This window comes from Astatotilapia calliptera, chromosome 13 (assembly GCF_964374335.1).
Source record: "Astatotilapia calliptera chromosome 13, fAstCal68.1, whole genome shotgun sequence".
Classification (NCBI taxonomy): domain Eukaryota; kingdom Metazoa; phylum Chordata; class Actinopteri; order Cichliformes; family Cichlidae; genus Astatotilapia; species Astatotilapia calliptera.
The window spans coordinates 20067141-20084068 of NC_137434.1; the positions used below are offsets into that span (position 1 = coordinate 20067141).

A 16928-nucleotide genomic window follows, 5' to 3' on the forward strand; every position below is an offset into this window, starting at 1 on the left:
ACCTTTTTTAATTGAAATGATAAATGTATCCAGTTAATTACAACTTAATGAATGTCTCTTGGATGATACATAGCACAGTTTGTTTTGTTTTCATACGCCTCCTTGTTTGAACAAATTGAAATGAGATTGTGTTTTGGTGCTCTTGCTCAGCGAAGGTTGTAGGTGCATTGGGATTAACTGCTGTTACAAAAAGATCCCTCCCTCCCCCTTCACACACATATGTGCACACACTCGTATCCCCCTCCCCGGTGTTTTAGTTTTCTCTGCAAAGGGGCAAATCCAGATTACAGAGCCTCCCTAAGTGAAGGAGATCAGAGGAGATTTGTGAAAGAGGGGGAAGGTGCTGTATTTTACTGACAGTAAGATGCATATAGATAGAACTGTAATATAAATGGCCAGATTAAATTATACTGAGGGTCTGTACAAAGTGACGTATTTCACTCATTCATTTTGAGGCCAGATGTTGCGTGTGGATTTCATCATGCATTCTGCAATCACAATTTTCATTGTCCTGCATTTTACATACAGACAGCAGGTCTGACTGATCCCAAATCAAAGAGAGTGAGGCACTGTCAGTAAGCACCACAGAGCCATCAAGGACATTTCACAGAGAGTTGGGCAGCAGTTGCGTGGTGGCTCTGCTGCAAGCATGGGGCCTGGAGGATTAGTGTCCAATCAGAGTGGATTTGATGTTTACTGACAGCACATGGGACTTAGCTGGGAGACCTGTATTTCATTTGTTTTCAATGAAGCTGTACGTCTTGCCTGGCCTCCCCTCCCCTCGCCATCACTCGGCCAAACTACGTTCTGAGACCTGTTGACGGCAGCGCATCAGCAGCAGCTTCAGGTAGGTGTCTCTGAAAGAGCGGGTAAGGGATTTGGGAATGGAATCAAAATCACTGGCATTACCATGATCACGATACTCATCACCATCACCAGATACGCTCGTATCTGGTTCACATGACGTCACAGTTGGATGTGGAATTAAACAGGCTTTATTTAGGTGTAATCCCTCATAGCAATCGGCAGAGCAAGTAAAATGTCCCGGAGAAGGGACAGCTAAACCCTATTGGATTAGTACAAGCCCCTGCCCATCCCAACCTATAACCCAACCTATCCACTTCTTCCCCCCCCCCCCCCCTTTTTTTTTTTTTTTTTTGGATGAATGTTTGCTGGCTAGCTCAAGCATGCACTCTGTTTCTGTGTCTTCTACCTCTGCAGTGTTTGTGTGGTTTGGTGTGATGTGGATATGTTTGTGTGTGGTGTCCTCTTTCCTCATGCGCAACAAGCCAGCATGGCCAGAGATTAATTATTCAAGGGCTGCCAGCAAAGGGGGAAGTCACCTGATAGTACGGACTTACAATATTACAAACAGATATCAGGTGAAACGCTAGACTTTGCTTCATCTTCATCCTTTCTCACTCCGTTCAATTTTTTTGTTGCTGCTGCACATGAAGACCTGAAAGAGAACTTTCTTTCTCTCACACACACTGCCTGTTGGGAGCTCTTTATTTTTTCTATTTCTGTGTTTTTTTTTCTTTCCTCTGTTAACAGATTTTCAGCTTTTTTCTTTTTCGCCAATGCTTGTCCCTAACAAAGTGAGCCTCGGACGCTCCCACAGTTGGGACACGTTAGGGGGGAATGAGGGTCAGTGGGAAAGACCTGACAGCGTGTACGAACAGCAGGCAAGAGTAACAGGCCGGCGGAGCTCTTTGTCATACGGAGAGGGAGGAGGGTGGTATGAGCCACCAGCTGGGGTGCGTCTTCCTGACCTCGATTTGAAACGCGACCCGTATTCCTACCAAGATTCCCTTTACGGACAGGTTTACGCCGAGAGACACGACCCACGGGGGCTTAGGAAGGGCTCTGTGCCAGATCTAAACCACTACGAACGAGTGCCCATGGCTCATCGAGGATCCATTCCACACCAGGACTACTACTCCCATGACCCAGCCATGACTCCTCGGCCACCGGAGGCCTTTTACCGATCTGAGCATCAGCCTCCGCTGCCTCATCCTCTCAGCAGGTCGGGCTCACATTTAGGAATGACACCTGGGGCTCGTACTGCGTGGGATCAAGGTCAGGTAGTGCGGGCTGGATCTCAAGGTCCCCCATCACCTTTACCTCCTCCCCCTCCTCCAAGCACTCATGAATTGAATAGGGCATATAGGGAACCTGGTGCTATAACTTCTGCTAAGATATCCCCTCGAGACCCCCCTCCTGCTCACTATGGAATGGAGCAGCCGTCTCCTCGGTATGCCAGTGAGCCTCCGCCTCTGACAAGTCAGTCCGTTTATACTGATGCTAATGGCCGCCCTCTGGATCCGCAGCAGCAGGCTGCCACCTGTCTAGTGGTAGATCCAGCCAGTCAAAGCATGATTATGAGGCAAGAGACAGCCTCACCGTTAACCATCCAGCAACAGCATCAATTACAGCATCAGCAACAAATACAGCAGCAACAGTTACAACAGCAGCAACAAATACAACAGCAACAGTTACAACAGCATCAACAAATACAACAGCAGCAGTTCCAACAGCAACAACTTCAGCAGCAGCAGTTACAGCAGCAACAACTACAACAGCAACAAATACAACAACAGCAAATTCAGCAACAGCATCTTCAGCAAGAACAGTTGCAGCAACACCATCTGCAACAGCAACAACCTCAACCTCTGCCACCTCCGCCTACCATGCCGGTCACTGACCCTAACCTTTCTATGGCTGCACCACTTCCTGCTCCACCTACTCCAGTCCATACTGCAGCAATTGCCCCTGCTGCACCTCCACCTCTGCAAGTGGTTCCAACTCCAGCCCCTCCTCCCCCAGCTACTCCACTCCCTGCCCCTCTTCCCGCTCCTCCACCAACCGCCCCACAGACTCCTTTGCCGGTGGATCCCAAGAAGTCGGTCGATCCAGAGTTTCTTTCTCTGTTGCGAAACGAGGGCCTCTCAGAGAGCACCATCTCCTCACTTATCCAGCAGGGGTTTGACTCCACTAGCATGCTGGCTGTCATGGAGGAGAATGATGTCCGCACAGTTGCCCCAAACCTCGGTCAGGCTCGTGTGCTGTCTCGCCTGGTCCACCATTACAAGCGCCCAATAGAAGCTACACCAGCCCCCTCCCAACCTCAAACGCCCATGCGAGGTCGCTCTAATAGCTTTAGCCATCGCGCAGACATCTATCAACCACACCACCACCATCATCATCCACCACATACCCCACAACCTTTAGCAGTAGATCCCCAACTAATGCCCCCACCAACACCTGGGGCCATGCAAACTATCTCTCCGCGGATGGGAGAAGTAATCGGTAGAAGGCCCAGCAGTGCTCCCTCGCAGCAGTTACTGGAGGCCTCTGGAGGATACCCAGGCCAACCCCCTCGTTCACCAGGGCCATACGCTGGAGCCCTCATGTCTGTCCAGTCAAGACCCATGTCAGCCTACTCTTCTGGGATGCCAGGGGTGCCTATGCCAGGTATGCAGATAATGCCTCACCAGATGACTGGGTCAATGCCTGCCATTGCGGGGTCCATTCACTCGATGCCAGGTATGCCACAGCAGATGCCTATATCCATGCCTGCTTTACCACAGCCACCGCAACAGGTACCAAAAGCATACTCTACCAACTACACAGTGCCCATAGAGCTGATGAAGAGGGACAGGAACTTAGTGCCATTGTCACCCATGCACAGCCCTCACCCTAGTCCTCAGCTGATCCGAAAGGGTGGGGGACCAGGATCAGACAATGCTCTCGTTCCCGTGGGAGCACCCGTTCAAGGCCAAGGTGCCCTGGCTGCTAACCAGAAGCTAAGTCGACGCACGGGTCCACCAGTCATCGTGTCGACTATGGCATCTCCAGATACAAGTAAATCCTATTTTTTTCTCCTTTTAGATTTATCTGGTATTTGTCTGTTTTCATGATAGATGTGCTCTTGGCTGTTTCACATGTTTTCAATAGATAAGGCTGTTTACTTGTGACAGAGCTCTTCATTTTGTGTGTGATTTATGTAAGATACCAGTTCCCATTCCTCTCATTGCTTTCAGGAGCAGCACAAAGCAGTGCTACTGCTTTGTTAGAAATCATATCAACTTTTAAATATTACTTTGACATTTCTAAGAGCCATTCAGCAGTTGTTTCTTTAAAAAAATAAATAAAAGGAGAAGACACTGTAAATCTATTTTCATCCTTTGTCGTGATGAATCATGAGTAAGTGAATACCAGATAAGCCTTCGCTTTATACCAGCATACTTTGCTTTATACCAGCATTCAGACTAGGGGTATGTGAAATCTATTTAGCTCAGCATGGATACTGGTATGCTATGCATGATTCTTGACCTTAAAAAAATCCAAACACAGTTTGAATATTAATGGAAGACTTTTTGAATCGTTTTATCTTTCTGGTCTGTGCTGTCATTTGTTTCCTCTCCTGTCTTGGCACTAATTACATCAACAGTAGATAAATGATGTGTCTTTTCTTGCTGCCCTTGTCTATTTTTTATAAAGCTGCTGTCCAGATTTTGAATTATTACCATAAAAGGATAACTTTTTGCTTTAAGCATTCTTGTAATCTACCCCACGTCCTAAGCCGATACTTACATCTCACTTTCTCGTCTGCTTATCTCTGCGAGAGCCTGATTTGTCAGAATTCCTGTTACTTTCTCTGAAGACCTTTTGTCATTTCACTAATCTCATGCAGTTCCTTTGTCAGAATGAGATATCGCCCATTAAATACAACACGAATGGCATTGACGAGGCGCAATATAGAGGATTTGGGAGGAACAGCTGTCAGCAGCCTTTCTGATATGTTTTAAAATTTAACAACTGTGCACGGTCTTCATGTTACAGTCTGTCAGTCACCGCATTCATGTGTGAACAGTTCACATTAGGATTTCTTTGACTAGAGAAGTCAGATGTTGTGTGCAATTATTGTGTGGGAACAGGAGGTAGCTTGTGTGTGCATCTGTGTGCAGTATGTGGGATTGAGTTTGCCACCGACTCCTTCTGCAGATATGCTTTTTTCAAAATAATTTAGCTCTTATCTGCTGTATCAAATGGTAACTATTTGGCGCAAAAGCAAAATCAACAGGCCATTTAAGAAAAAAAAAAGAATTTGTTCTGCCACAACTGTATAGGATTCAAGATGTTGCATAATGGTGATTGCAGCATTAGTTGTGTAGCTCTTCAGCTGGGGTGTCATTGTAACTGCAGCTGTTTTTGATCACATCCTCTTTTTCTGTGCCTTGCACCGTCTCCCCATGGCCCCTGAGCCCTTGTTGCAGTAAACACAGATATCTTCCCTCATTGTGATAATAAGGATGCATCACGGTAGCCTCGAAAAGCTTTATAGCCACTCGGGCCACACAGCATTCCTTCAGGCCCTTCTGCCTGCCAAGGTGTACCGCCAACCTGCGTAGAATAGCAATTAGTCTTACCTTGTTCCTCATGAACAGATCTGCTAATTCATTTTATTTCTGAGACTCCTCTTTGTTTCTGTTTTTTTAGTGTTTATTTAATGGGTTGTGTCCCAAATTCACTTTTCAATTCCGGATTAAATAAAATGCATTCAGTCAATTCATCCTCATTGTGTAGTCGGTCAGATTTATTTGGATATCAGATTAAAGCTTTAAATCAGCACAAGAGTGGCTACCTAAATTATATTTAAATCCCATGGCCTGATAGAAGTTGATTTTATAGGCTGGGCAATAAAGGCCGATTTCTCCATCAGCACCAGCTCACCCGAGGCTGACTAGCAGCATCACTGGTCAGATAAAATCGAATTACACTGCTGATGGCCGATGTGTGATTGTGTCATTCTCTCTTTGCAGGTTCTGATGAGTACAGGGAGTGAGGCTTAATCCTTCCTTTGCTGCAGTAATCCATAGATAGTCCCATTTTGCTCAGACCAGCCTTCTGGCTTTCCGTGAGACCTTCTGTACATAGATAGTGGATTGAAATAGACTTAAAATGTACAGGACAGGCTGGATACACATTATTGAACGGAGACAGCTTTGTTGTCCTCTTGTGTGTGTGTGTTTTGTTCCTTTGTTTTCTTTTGTTTTTAAGCCCAAAAGAGCAGACATTAAAAGAACCCCACTGCTCGATAGTCAAAATATGCTTTGGAAACAGATTTCTTCATGTCTGCGTCATACACATATATCACATTGTTAGTACACACACAGTCAGCAGAGTAGACCTCATTTGCATGTGGCTGACATTTGTTGCTTTGGTAATTTCATCTGTTAATGGACACGTCCGCAAAAGCTGCTCTGAAAGCATGTTCCTAAATTGTACGTTGCTAGGCAACATGGGTTTTGGTGGTAATCGTAGGCAGATTTGCTTTTGGTTAAAGGGTCGCTCCATTGTCATAAAACACTGCAAATTTACTCCATCCGTTTTTTTCCTTATACAAAAAGGCAGGCTGAGCTAATGCATTTAGAAAAAAAAAATGCAAAAAAATCATCCACTTATTTTGGGATGGCTAAGTAGTTATTTGGAGGTTTTGGTTACTTTTTTCCAAAAAAGATAACATAATTCAGACTTAGCAATATAGTATGTTTCAGCCTGTCAGGTAAAATGTTGTAATGTTGTTTATCAGGTAACACTATTAGTCTTAATAGCAGCATTAACTCCAGGCAGGTGAGGTGTTTCTGGTTTTTCCAACCAAGAGAATTCGTGAAGGTAGACTCGGGACACACTAGAGAGATGAGGTCTCACAAGTGGCTCGATATCACCCCTGAAGAGCCGAAAATGGTTGCTGGGGAGATAGAGGTCTGTCCCTACAACCTGAATCTGGACAAGTAATAGAAAATGGATAGATGGCAGCAATAATGCTTCTCTAACATTTTTTGTTGAATAAGTTATGAGATTGTAAATTGGATATTCTGAATACCTCAAATAATTCATTAGCAATATGTTGCATCCAGAAGCAGAAAGAATTTCCCTTTGAATTAATAGCCCATGTGTAAATGCAGATGGCATGGCCCCACCAACCTCACTATATGATGCTTTATGGAATACCCTAGAGCAGGGCTAACTAGGACACCCCCACCCCCAAACTGGCATAAACACAATATAAGCTACTCTAGGACTCTACCTTCTTTACTTCCACCCCTGCTGAGGGCGTTGACCCCCTCATCACGGACTTTGGCCAGGTGACTCAGTGCCAGTTCACGTCAGCTTTGCTTTGCTCTGCAATGCATGACTGACACACTAGCCGCAATTTTCTTGCTTGCTTAGGCCTGGCACGATGGTGGGGGAGGGTTGTGGCATGTTCGTTCTGGAGATAGCAGATTATGTATTAACGGGGTCCAGGTCAAAGCTACAGACAGTTGTTAAACTGACTGAGGGATTAAGTAAAAGGGAGAGAGAGCGATGGAGAGAAAGTGACATAGTTCTGCTTCTGATAGATGATGACTTCAAGCTGCACGGTGGGGTGGGGAAACGGGGCGTTGACAGCTGTCAGTCAACCTTAAACTCTCCATAGAGATGAGGTTGGCTGTCAATCTTTCATCTGGCTTTTGAAGGTCACATATTGGCCTAAATCTGGGTGGCAGTCAAAGGTTGTTTTGTTTGGTTGGTTGGTTTTTTCTGGCTAGCCACCATGTTCCTTGCTCACAATTTTTTTTTTTTACCCACCAAATAAATGCCATGCATCCATACATGCATAGTGGAGAGGTTGCCAGTCTAGCATAGGACTCTAAAAAGTGCTTAAGAACGTTTTTAAAAAAGGATTAAACAATTCAGTTTAATTCACTTGTATTTATATGGCAACAAATCACAACAACAGTCACCTTAAGGCACATTATGTTTTAAGGTAAAGACCCCACAGTGATACAGTGAAAACTCCAACAGTCAGAAGACCCCCAATGAGCAAGCAATTGGCGACAGTGAGAAGGAAAAACTCCCTTTTAACAGGAAGAAACGTACAACAGAATGAGGCTCAGAGGGGACAGCCATCTGCATACATGAACCACATTATTATCATTATTATGTAAGGCTAAATCATTCACTACTTTAAACCACCACTTTATTTGCATCAGAGTGAGGAAGGAAGTTGATTTAAGGGACTTTGAATGCAGCATGGTTGTTAGTGCTAGACAGGCTGCGCTGAGTATTTCAGAAACTGCTGATCTACTGGGATTTTTCCCCCAGAAGATGGTCAGAAAAGCCAGTGAGCATCAATTCTCTGGGAGAAAATGCCTTATTGAAGGTGACATTACTTCAATCTCATAGAAAGGCGACAGTAACTCAAATAACCACCAAGATATGCAGAAAAGCATGTCTGAACACAGCACATCAAACCTTGAAGCTAGGGCTGGGCGATATGACCCAAAATTCATATCTCGATATTTTTTAGCTGGATGGCGATATAAGATATATATCTCGATTTTTTTTTAAGCCATAAAGTAAGAACAAAAAGAGAGTTCTTAGTCAAAGCTGTGTCCCAGATGTCACACAGGCACTTTTATTAACATACAGCACAGATGTACATAAAAAATTACTCAAAATTAAATTATGAGCATTCATTAAATAATAATGCTCCATAAATAAAAGAAAACAAGGTTGTTTTTGTGCTAAACAAAGAGCTCACAATTGTGCAGTCAAAATGTAAACTAAAAGACGCTGAGCGTAATAACAAAGACAGACAGATTTCACAGCTGCTCTGTTCCCAAGTTTTACTGTGTGACTGACAGCCTGGAGTTTGAAATCCGCTTCATAACCACGTCTCTTACAGGTGCCATTTATGGTCCTTATACACACACAATACGGTAATATTACGTTGATGCACAGTACGTATCACTCCGCGAAGCTCCTCGGTAGCCGTAATGCGCCGACAATCTATCAAGCGGTGCAGCTCCGTAGCTTACCAAAGTCGTACTCAAACATTTTTGACAGATTGCTGAGCGCCGTGTACCACATAAAATCGGTTCGCGGCCATCAAGCACAACCAGAATTCATACATAAGGCGCGCTGTCAACTTTTGAGAGAATGAAAGGATTTTAGGGTTAGCGCTGTTAGCTCGTTAGCATGTTTAGCTCGTTAGCACGTTGACGCCGTCCAGCCCCATGCATGGGGCGATGCGCAGTAACTCGTTAACGGAGATTTGCCGTGTCCGTCTTGTCGCTGCCTGCACGTGAAGCGATGGGGGAGGAGGGGGAGTTGTCTTCAGTGAAGGCGAGGCGGAGTAACGTTGCGTAGAGACAAAAGTGGACGAAAGAGAGGCAAACTTGCGGCTCCACAACTATAATTATAACGTAACATAGACTATATCGATATAAAGGATATTGTCACATCTTATATCTCGTATAAAAATATATCGATATGTTTTAAAAACTCGATATATCGCCCAGCTCTACTTGAAGCTAAGGAGTACAGAAGCAGTAAACCACACCGAGTATCACTCCTGTCAACTAAGAACAGGAAAGGAGGCTACAGGTCATATTGGCTTGTGAAAGTTTGACAATAGAGGAAAAATTCTGCCTTATCCGATGAGTCTTGATTGTTCCTGCAACATTCGGACGGTAAAGTTAGAATTTGGCTTAAACAAAATGAAAGCAAGGTTCCATCCTGCCTTGTATCAGGAGTTCAGGCTGTTGCTGGTGATGCAATGGTGTGAGAGATACTGTAAATTGATAGGCTTCTTTGCATACAAAGTAAGTAGAGGCATCACCTGTGATCCTCAATTGTTTTGTTAAGAAGAATCAAATTACTAATTGTAGGACAGTTTGGGATGAATTCAGTTGCTATGCTGTTGGATCTTGTCTTATTGGATCTTATCTCTTATTTATACCCCTTACTGGACCCTACGCCACAGCAGCCAAGACTACCGGGAGTGATAGTACAGTGTGCAATGTTATTAAAAACTGAAGTGCTTGATAAAAATGCATTGGATTGCACAGCTGTTCCCAGTTAAGTTCTTTGTGAGTGTATGTAAGATGTGTTTATGAGAGATTGTGTAAATGGACATTTGCAGATGGTATTGGTGGCATCTGTTAAGGCACGGTGCTCAGTCTCTCAGTCTCTCTCTCCCCTCCAGATGTTCCCGTTATCAGGCACTGACTCTGTTGGGATTACATCTATACGAATATTGAGTAGTCATTTTCCGTTCATGTTTTCCCCTCTTTTTGTCTTAAATTAACATTAAATTGTTTCCAGTGTTTCTTTGTCGTTCCCTCTTGTCTCATACTTGCCTCTTGGTCTTTCTTAGGGAAAAGAGAAAGAGGTAATGGGAGAAATATGTTTCAAACGTAATAGCTCAGCACATTCATTCTTGACTGTGGTTGTGGGTTGTAGAGCCTAGCTGCAAGAAAATGTGGGAAATGAGTAATCTGAAGATGTGAGGTGACTGAACCCAAGCAAAGACAGAAGAACAGATTGAGGAAGAAAGACCAAAGATCGCAGTTCAGCGCAGAGAAGGATGCTATAGATTAGATTAGAAATGGTTGAGGAATACAAATGGGTAGATTATTTTAAACTCTGTTGTGCCATCACGAAGCAAGCGAGTGAGGGAGTGCAGGGTGAGGACACTGCCAATCCATGCAGAGCTCTGTTCCCAGATCCAAAGAAGCTGATGTCATACTTGTAAATAATGTGGAAAATGGAGAGTGAAATGATAATGTGACTTTTTTTTCCCTGTGGCCTGGGGATTCAAGCTATGCAACAATTTGCTCAAAAACATGTCATCAGCAAAATGTGAATTCAAGCATTTAAAGATAAAAAGTGAAAACTTTTATACACGAGAAGCTAAAACCAGTAAATGATAAATGATTTTCTGTTTATTGACTGATGGCTCGACTGACTTATTTCAAGAACAGTTTTATTAATCTTCCCCTGGATTTGTATAAGTGTTATTTAACATGTCGTAAAAGCCTCTGAGAGTGGATAACACTTGCCAGGTGTCTGTTAATTTACAAATGTTGCAGTGATGGTACCATTTAAAAAAAGGTGGCCTTTAAAGAGAAAGTCTGACCTTTCTGGCTAAATTGCTCTGTTATTTCAGAGAGATACGAAGTGATTAACAGCAAAGAGAAGACAGGCAGTCGAGGTCAAATCCTCAAACAGTTGTAGCTCAAAGGTAGAAGAAAAAAGAAAGCAATAAATTGAGAAGCTGAAAGCTTATGTTTACTTTCCTCATCAAAAAAAGACCTTTTCTCCTCTCACTTCCTTCCCTTCGTTTTCTTTCCTACCACCTCCTGTCTAATTTCTTCTTGTTTTTTCTCTCTTTTCTTTTCCTCAGTGACCAGAGAGTCACTCTGAATTATTCATTTTGAGAAAATTAAATCTTCATGTGTTTTGAGGCGAACAACGAATAAGCTGAACGTGAATATGCGCAAAACTTGACACTCTGCTCGGCAGTGTTTTACCAGAAGCCAACGGGTTGGATATGTTTAGAGGTGCAGATGAATTTCATTTGCACCCAAGGAAAATATTGTACAATTCTCAGTAGGTATGTCAGCCGTGTTAAGGATCACGGGAGGGGGGCTGTAAATAGGATTTGTGTTTCACAGTGTTTTTAGTCTCGCGCGAGGATTTGCGTTTGTGCGTACCTGTGTTTTCATGCATATGAACAGCCGTCATTGGATTTTCCAATCCTGAATTTCTATTATGTTTTTAAAAATTATTTAAAAGAGAGATTACTGATAAATGAGTCAGCGTCTTACATCGAAATCAGATATGTGATTCCTGTCTGCACTCTACTTGTCCAAATTTGCAGCCGGGATGAGGGCTGAAAAAAGTGATGCCTTCCCCCCATTCATCGTGATCACAAACACACACACACACATAGACGCACTCAGTCTCTCACATCTTCTTAACATCTCATCCTCTTTCTAGTGAAGCCAGTTGGCTCAAGTCACCGAGAAAGAGAAAGGTGGATGAAGAGATGATGGCGAGTCAGAGAGCTGGAGGGATGCGCAGAAGGAGAGTGGATGGGAACAAGAATTTATGTGGTGAAATTCAGCATCTGTTGTCCACCTGCAGCTGTGCCATGTCTTTTTCTCCCTTTTCTCTTCTTACTCGTCCCCCCGGAATGCCGTTTGTGCTTCAGTCATTTGGCAGCAGCACGACATGCAGATCACAGGAGGCAGATGGGATGGCGAATTTTAGAGGTCAAATTATACAGTAGGCTCTCTTAGTCAGGCACTCTCTTTTCATGAATGAGACTTTTTTACTCCAGGCCTGGTTTGCGGGCTCTGGTTACATGTTGTAACCAAACCTCCTCAATGAAGTCCTTTAAACTCACCACACTTCGGTTGGGCTTACACTAAACACATCACAATGTGAGCGCCAGTGTTACTATACACGTGGTATACTTTGTTCTTTATTTAATCAGAAGTGTTCAGTGTTTGCTAACATTTGCTTTTTTTTAACTTTGCAATATAGTGACAGTCCAAAAAGTATGCTGCGTTCCCATTGTTTCAATAAAAGATTGTCAAGGTTGTTTCTTTGGCTTCTTTCTTTGATTAACTAAAAGAAATAATCAGTTTACCGTTTCAACAAATTCACACAGTTCATTCATGTCATCCACTCTCATCTTTCATGCTGAGCCACACTGTGTGCTTTACATTGATGGCAGCATGTGTCCTTGGTTTATTGACTAAAACTAGCTTCTTCTTTTTTTTTAACCCTACTCCAATATTTAAAGATTTAAAAAAAGTAAGAATTTATTCACTTCAAGACATTTACACAAAAACGTATATGGAAGACATTTTCACAGCTGAAATAGGATCATAATAAATAAAACATTGTAAGTCCACCATCAACTCCAAGAAATATTTTGTTTATCGTTGCTTATCTTAGATGTTTGGCCTTCGGTGTGCGGAATGATGCAAAATTTGACATTCGTTTTGGGCAGCTGGAGGCGGTCGGCTCTGGAGCTGTAGCAGGTCGTCCACCAATCAGAAGGTCATCGTTTTGACCTCCCGGCTTCTCCGGTACAGGTTTCAAAATGTTCTACTGCAAGATGCTGAAACCACCTAAAAAATAAATCTGCCCCGATGTATGCGTGTGTGTCAGTGGGCGATTGTGGGTTGGAATGTAAAACACTTTGAGTGGTTGATAAGGAAAGAAAGAGAGCAGTAGAAATCCTGTAAATTCACCATTTTTACAACAAGCTAGTTGGCATCTTACAACAAATATGAAACACATTTGTGTGTGTTAATTTTTCCAAATTAAAAATAAAACACTCTTGTTGCATATTTGGAGATCATAAATATATGAGCAGCCTGAATAGATATTATTATGTCAGGTCCTTAACCTCTTAAGCCCCAAGCCTAACTGATCTCCTGCCTTTTGCCCCCGTATCAGGGTGCGTTGGGGCTTAAGAGGTTAAACTTGTCTCAGGAGCTTCTTTAAACTTGAATTTAGAAACCTAAAGGTTAAATCTACCTTAACCTATGAAACAGGGGTGTCAGTCTCATTTTGCATCATGGGCCACACACGACCCAATTAGGTGTTTAGTGGACTGGATCAGTGAACATAGCCAGTGTAAAGAAGTTTAACTACACATCTAATCATTGACATGTCTTAAGAAAGAGAAGTGTAATTTCAAATATAAATCCTTGCTAATAGAGATGGCTCTTTGGGGTTAAACCTCATGAAATAAATGTGAAAAATACTGAAAATGAACTCATTAGGAGAACTTTGTCCCATAAGTATAAAACATAGAACTCTAAGTTCTTTAATGCGTGATACATGTATTTATTTTACTGCAAAAAACAAAACCCAACTTTTTGTAAATAATGAAACACATGGACTTTTCTGTTATTTGATGCATTACTAACAATAAAAACATCTGTTTCTGTCATTTTATCTGCCACTTACTTACCTTGATGATTTTGTAATTTAGAAGGCTGTAAAACTGACAGAAATACAGTAAAAAAAAAAAGTCCAAATCTTCTTCTTTAAAACCAACCAGTAGGCTGAATTAGACCCTTTGCCTTGCTCAGTTCTTGCCCCTAGACTGTATGCTTGACTGTATGACACCCCAGCTATAAAGCATTAATGCACATCATTCATATCTTTAATTATCTGTACTACTTTTGAACAATTTAGAAAAAAGAAATAATTCTATAAATCTAAATTTTTAGCTATTATCTGAACTTTAGAAATTGAAAAAAAAAACAACTTGAAATTAGTTATTAAGTCAAAATTTTAAGATAATAACCTGAAATTTTTGACTCGTGTATGGCAAAAAATAATATTTTGTATCAGAAATGAGCTGACATCTTAATAACTGGATTTCGGGTTCTGAAAAGCAGTGTTGTGGTACAAATAATGACCCAGAAACTCAGACAGACTTGTTAACCTTTACTATCAGAGTCCTTTTTTAAAAACGGCGTCTCGGTATTTAGCCATCCTCTCAGACTGGTGTCGTAGTAAACATCCTAATCTGTTACTCTTCAAATCCCGGGATCCGTTAGACTCCAGGAAGGATTACCGTAACTTTAAAACTTTAATTGTAGGGATCTGCTGTACTTGCATTTGGAGGAGCTCTAAAGAGCTCAGTAGCAGGTGAGTGTCAGTGTGTGTGAGAAAGAGAGAGAGAGAGAGTCTACAAACTTTTAGATATTGGGAATTAATTTCGCAACTGCTGGATTTTCTATTAAATCAGAAATGTGCATGCATATGATAGCACCCCCATGTGAAGGCTCCGACCACGTTTTGTCCTTGTATGCAACCAAAATCTACATCTTACATCTTTGTGCAATCTTGCAACTGACAAACATCCTGGTGTTTAAGCCTTGAAATTTCATCCAAGGGGTTATAAAGTGAAAAACATATCTAATCATGTCCATTTCAAACAGTGAGAAGAGAGGGTGGCGGAAGAGAAAAATGCAGCTGAGATTGTGAAGATGAGTTTGTGAACAAGGGGGAATGAAACTGAGAAAGGGTTGGGCGGAGGGCTAGTTGGTGGTGGTGGTGGTGGGGGAGAGCTGGCACTCTTAAAGGACCATGAAGGCCAGATCACAAATAATAAAACAGAAAGGGAGGGAGGGAGGAAAGGCTGAAAGGAGGGAGGGGAGGGAAAAAAGAGCGAAAGGAAAATATGTTGAGCGGAGGGGAAGGTCGGAGAGAATGAAAGAGGGAGTCGTACGTGTGCCAGGAGCGCTGCACCTCTCCCCGTGACTGGTGCTCTTCAAGGATTTTTTTTCTCCCCTCTCCTTCGACTCTTTTATTTCCCCCCTCTTTCATTTTGAAATTCTTCTGCATAGCCGTGACACCGGATTGTTTTCTCTTTTTTTTCTCTCTCTCTCTTTTTTTCACATTTTTCTCCCCCCACGCCTTCCTCTCTCTCTCTCTGTCTCTCTTACTCTCTCTCTCCCTGGCTCTCTCTCCGTCTTTCTGTGACTTGCAACAAAAGGCTGACGGAGTGAGCCTGACGTCTGAATGAATAGCCCAAACCTGCTGTGAAGGGAGAGCAGAGGAAGACGGAGCAGGGAAGAGGAGGCTGAGGAGGAAAGATACGACTGATCTGGCTGAAGAGGCGGAAAGAGGAGAGCGCTAGAGAAGTGCTGATTGCTGGCTGAAGACAAATAGAGATCCCGATTTTTTTTTTCCCCTCCTCCTCTCTGGAGATTAAAGGAGTTGAAAGCAGTGCCTTAACTGCACGGGTGGGGGGAGTGACGATCGTAGTTCTCGCTCTCCTGTCCTCCCCCTCACCCACTGCCCTCCTGTGCCACCATACGTTTTGGTTGGGTTTTCTTTTTCCTCCCCTTAAGAGTACAAGTCGTCTGAGAAATTGAAATGGAACTTCTGGGGGTGAGGTGACGAAGGAGGACAGATTTGGAAACAAGCAGAGGGGAGAGCAAGAGAAGACAGCATAGGAAGACAGAGAGGGAGGAGGGAGGCTGGAGTAGGAGGCAGAGAGGAGAGGAGAGGATAACCCCAGGGCATACTGTGTGAGAATACACCAACGCCCACTTCTTCTTCTTCTTCTTTTTCTTTTTTATTTTCTGCCCCTCATCAGTACGTTTCCTCTGCCATGTGCAGCACCTGATTTGAAGAATGTGGAGACATTTCCCAGGCAAGGAGCATGTTTCACATTGTCTTATGCATACGTGTGCGTTCGTACACTCATCAAGGATAATAATAAAAAGCTGTGGAGTGTGTGTGTTTGTGTGGGTGACTGTGAGGGGTGTGGGTGTGTGGATTGGGAGTGGGGGGAGGCTGGATTTGGCTTTAAGGCTAATGAGCCTCTTATGTTTTTGCAATGAAGTGTGTCATGAAAACAGTGTGTGTGCGTGCACGAGGGCAAGCACCCATGTGAGTGCGTTCAGTGCTTCCTTGGTTTGAAACCACAGAGGTCTCTACACAGCAGCGAGAGGACGGCGAGCTTGGATGAGTTGTCATTTCTGGGGTCAAAGGTCACAGGAGAATGAGCGTGTGATTAGCTGTGCGTAAAGGTTAATGGTCTGCTGTGCGATTGTGGCCTGTAACACATTTTTTGTATTGCCAAGTCTAATAATTTATTTCTACTTGAGAATACAGGCGCAATCGGTGCTAGCATGGAAATTGCATTTTTGGAATAAACTTGATCTGTAACCGTTTATGATTTTAATAACTGGTTGCAATTATTGCAAAAAAGGGTATTTTGTTTGATTTGTTTACTGTAAACAAAAAGCAGAGCTGCATCTTTTCACAGTAGTAAATGAAACCTTTAGTTTTCACTGGGATCCTGCAAAATTCAAACAAGTTCCATTTATGATGCTGCAAGGACATAGCTGATTGATTTTGTATCTGTGCTTTTTGTGAATGATAGCAAAGCTGAGATGTTATATCCACCGCCCCCCACCCCTCGTGTGTGTGTGTGCGTGCGTGCGTGCGTGCGCTCCTGACCTGGATGCGCTCTTTTCGATGTGTGCGTGTGAAGTAAAGCCGGAGTGCACTGTCTGCTGTTTATCAGCTCTGACAGCTGCTTTTGTCTCCAA

The 16928-nt window shown here is 43.0% G+C and overlaps 1 protein-coding gene across 4 annotated transcripts in view; it reads left to right on the forward strand.

The window, feature by feature from the left end:
- Window positions 1-1165: 1165 nt before the first annotated feature.
- ctbp2a (C-terminal binding protein 2a) overlaps window positions 1166-16928 on the forward strand; it is a 40555-nt gene continuing 24792 nt past the window's right edge. For all 4 annotated transcript variants that reach the window (XM_026190080.2, XM_026190078.2, XM_080287981.1 and 1 more), the window contains exon 1: window positions 1166-3864. In XM_026190080.2, coding sequence (XP_026045865.1) covers window positions 1581-3864 — 2284 coding nt within the window. In that variant the 5' untranslated portion in view covers window positions 1166-1580. The remainder of the gene's footprint in view (window positions 3865-16928) is intronic.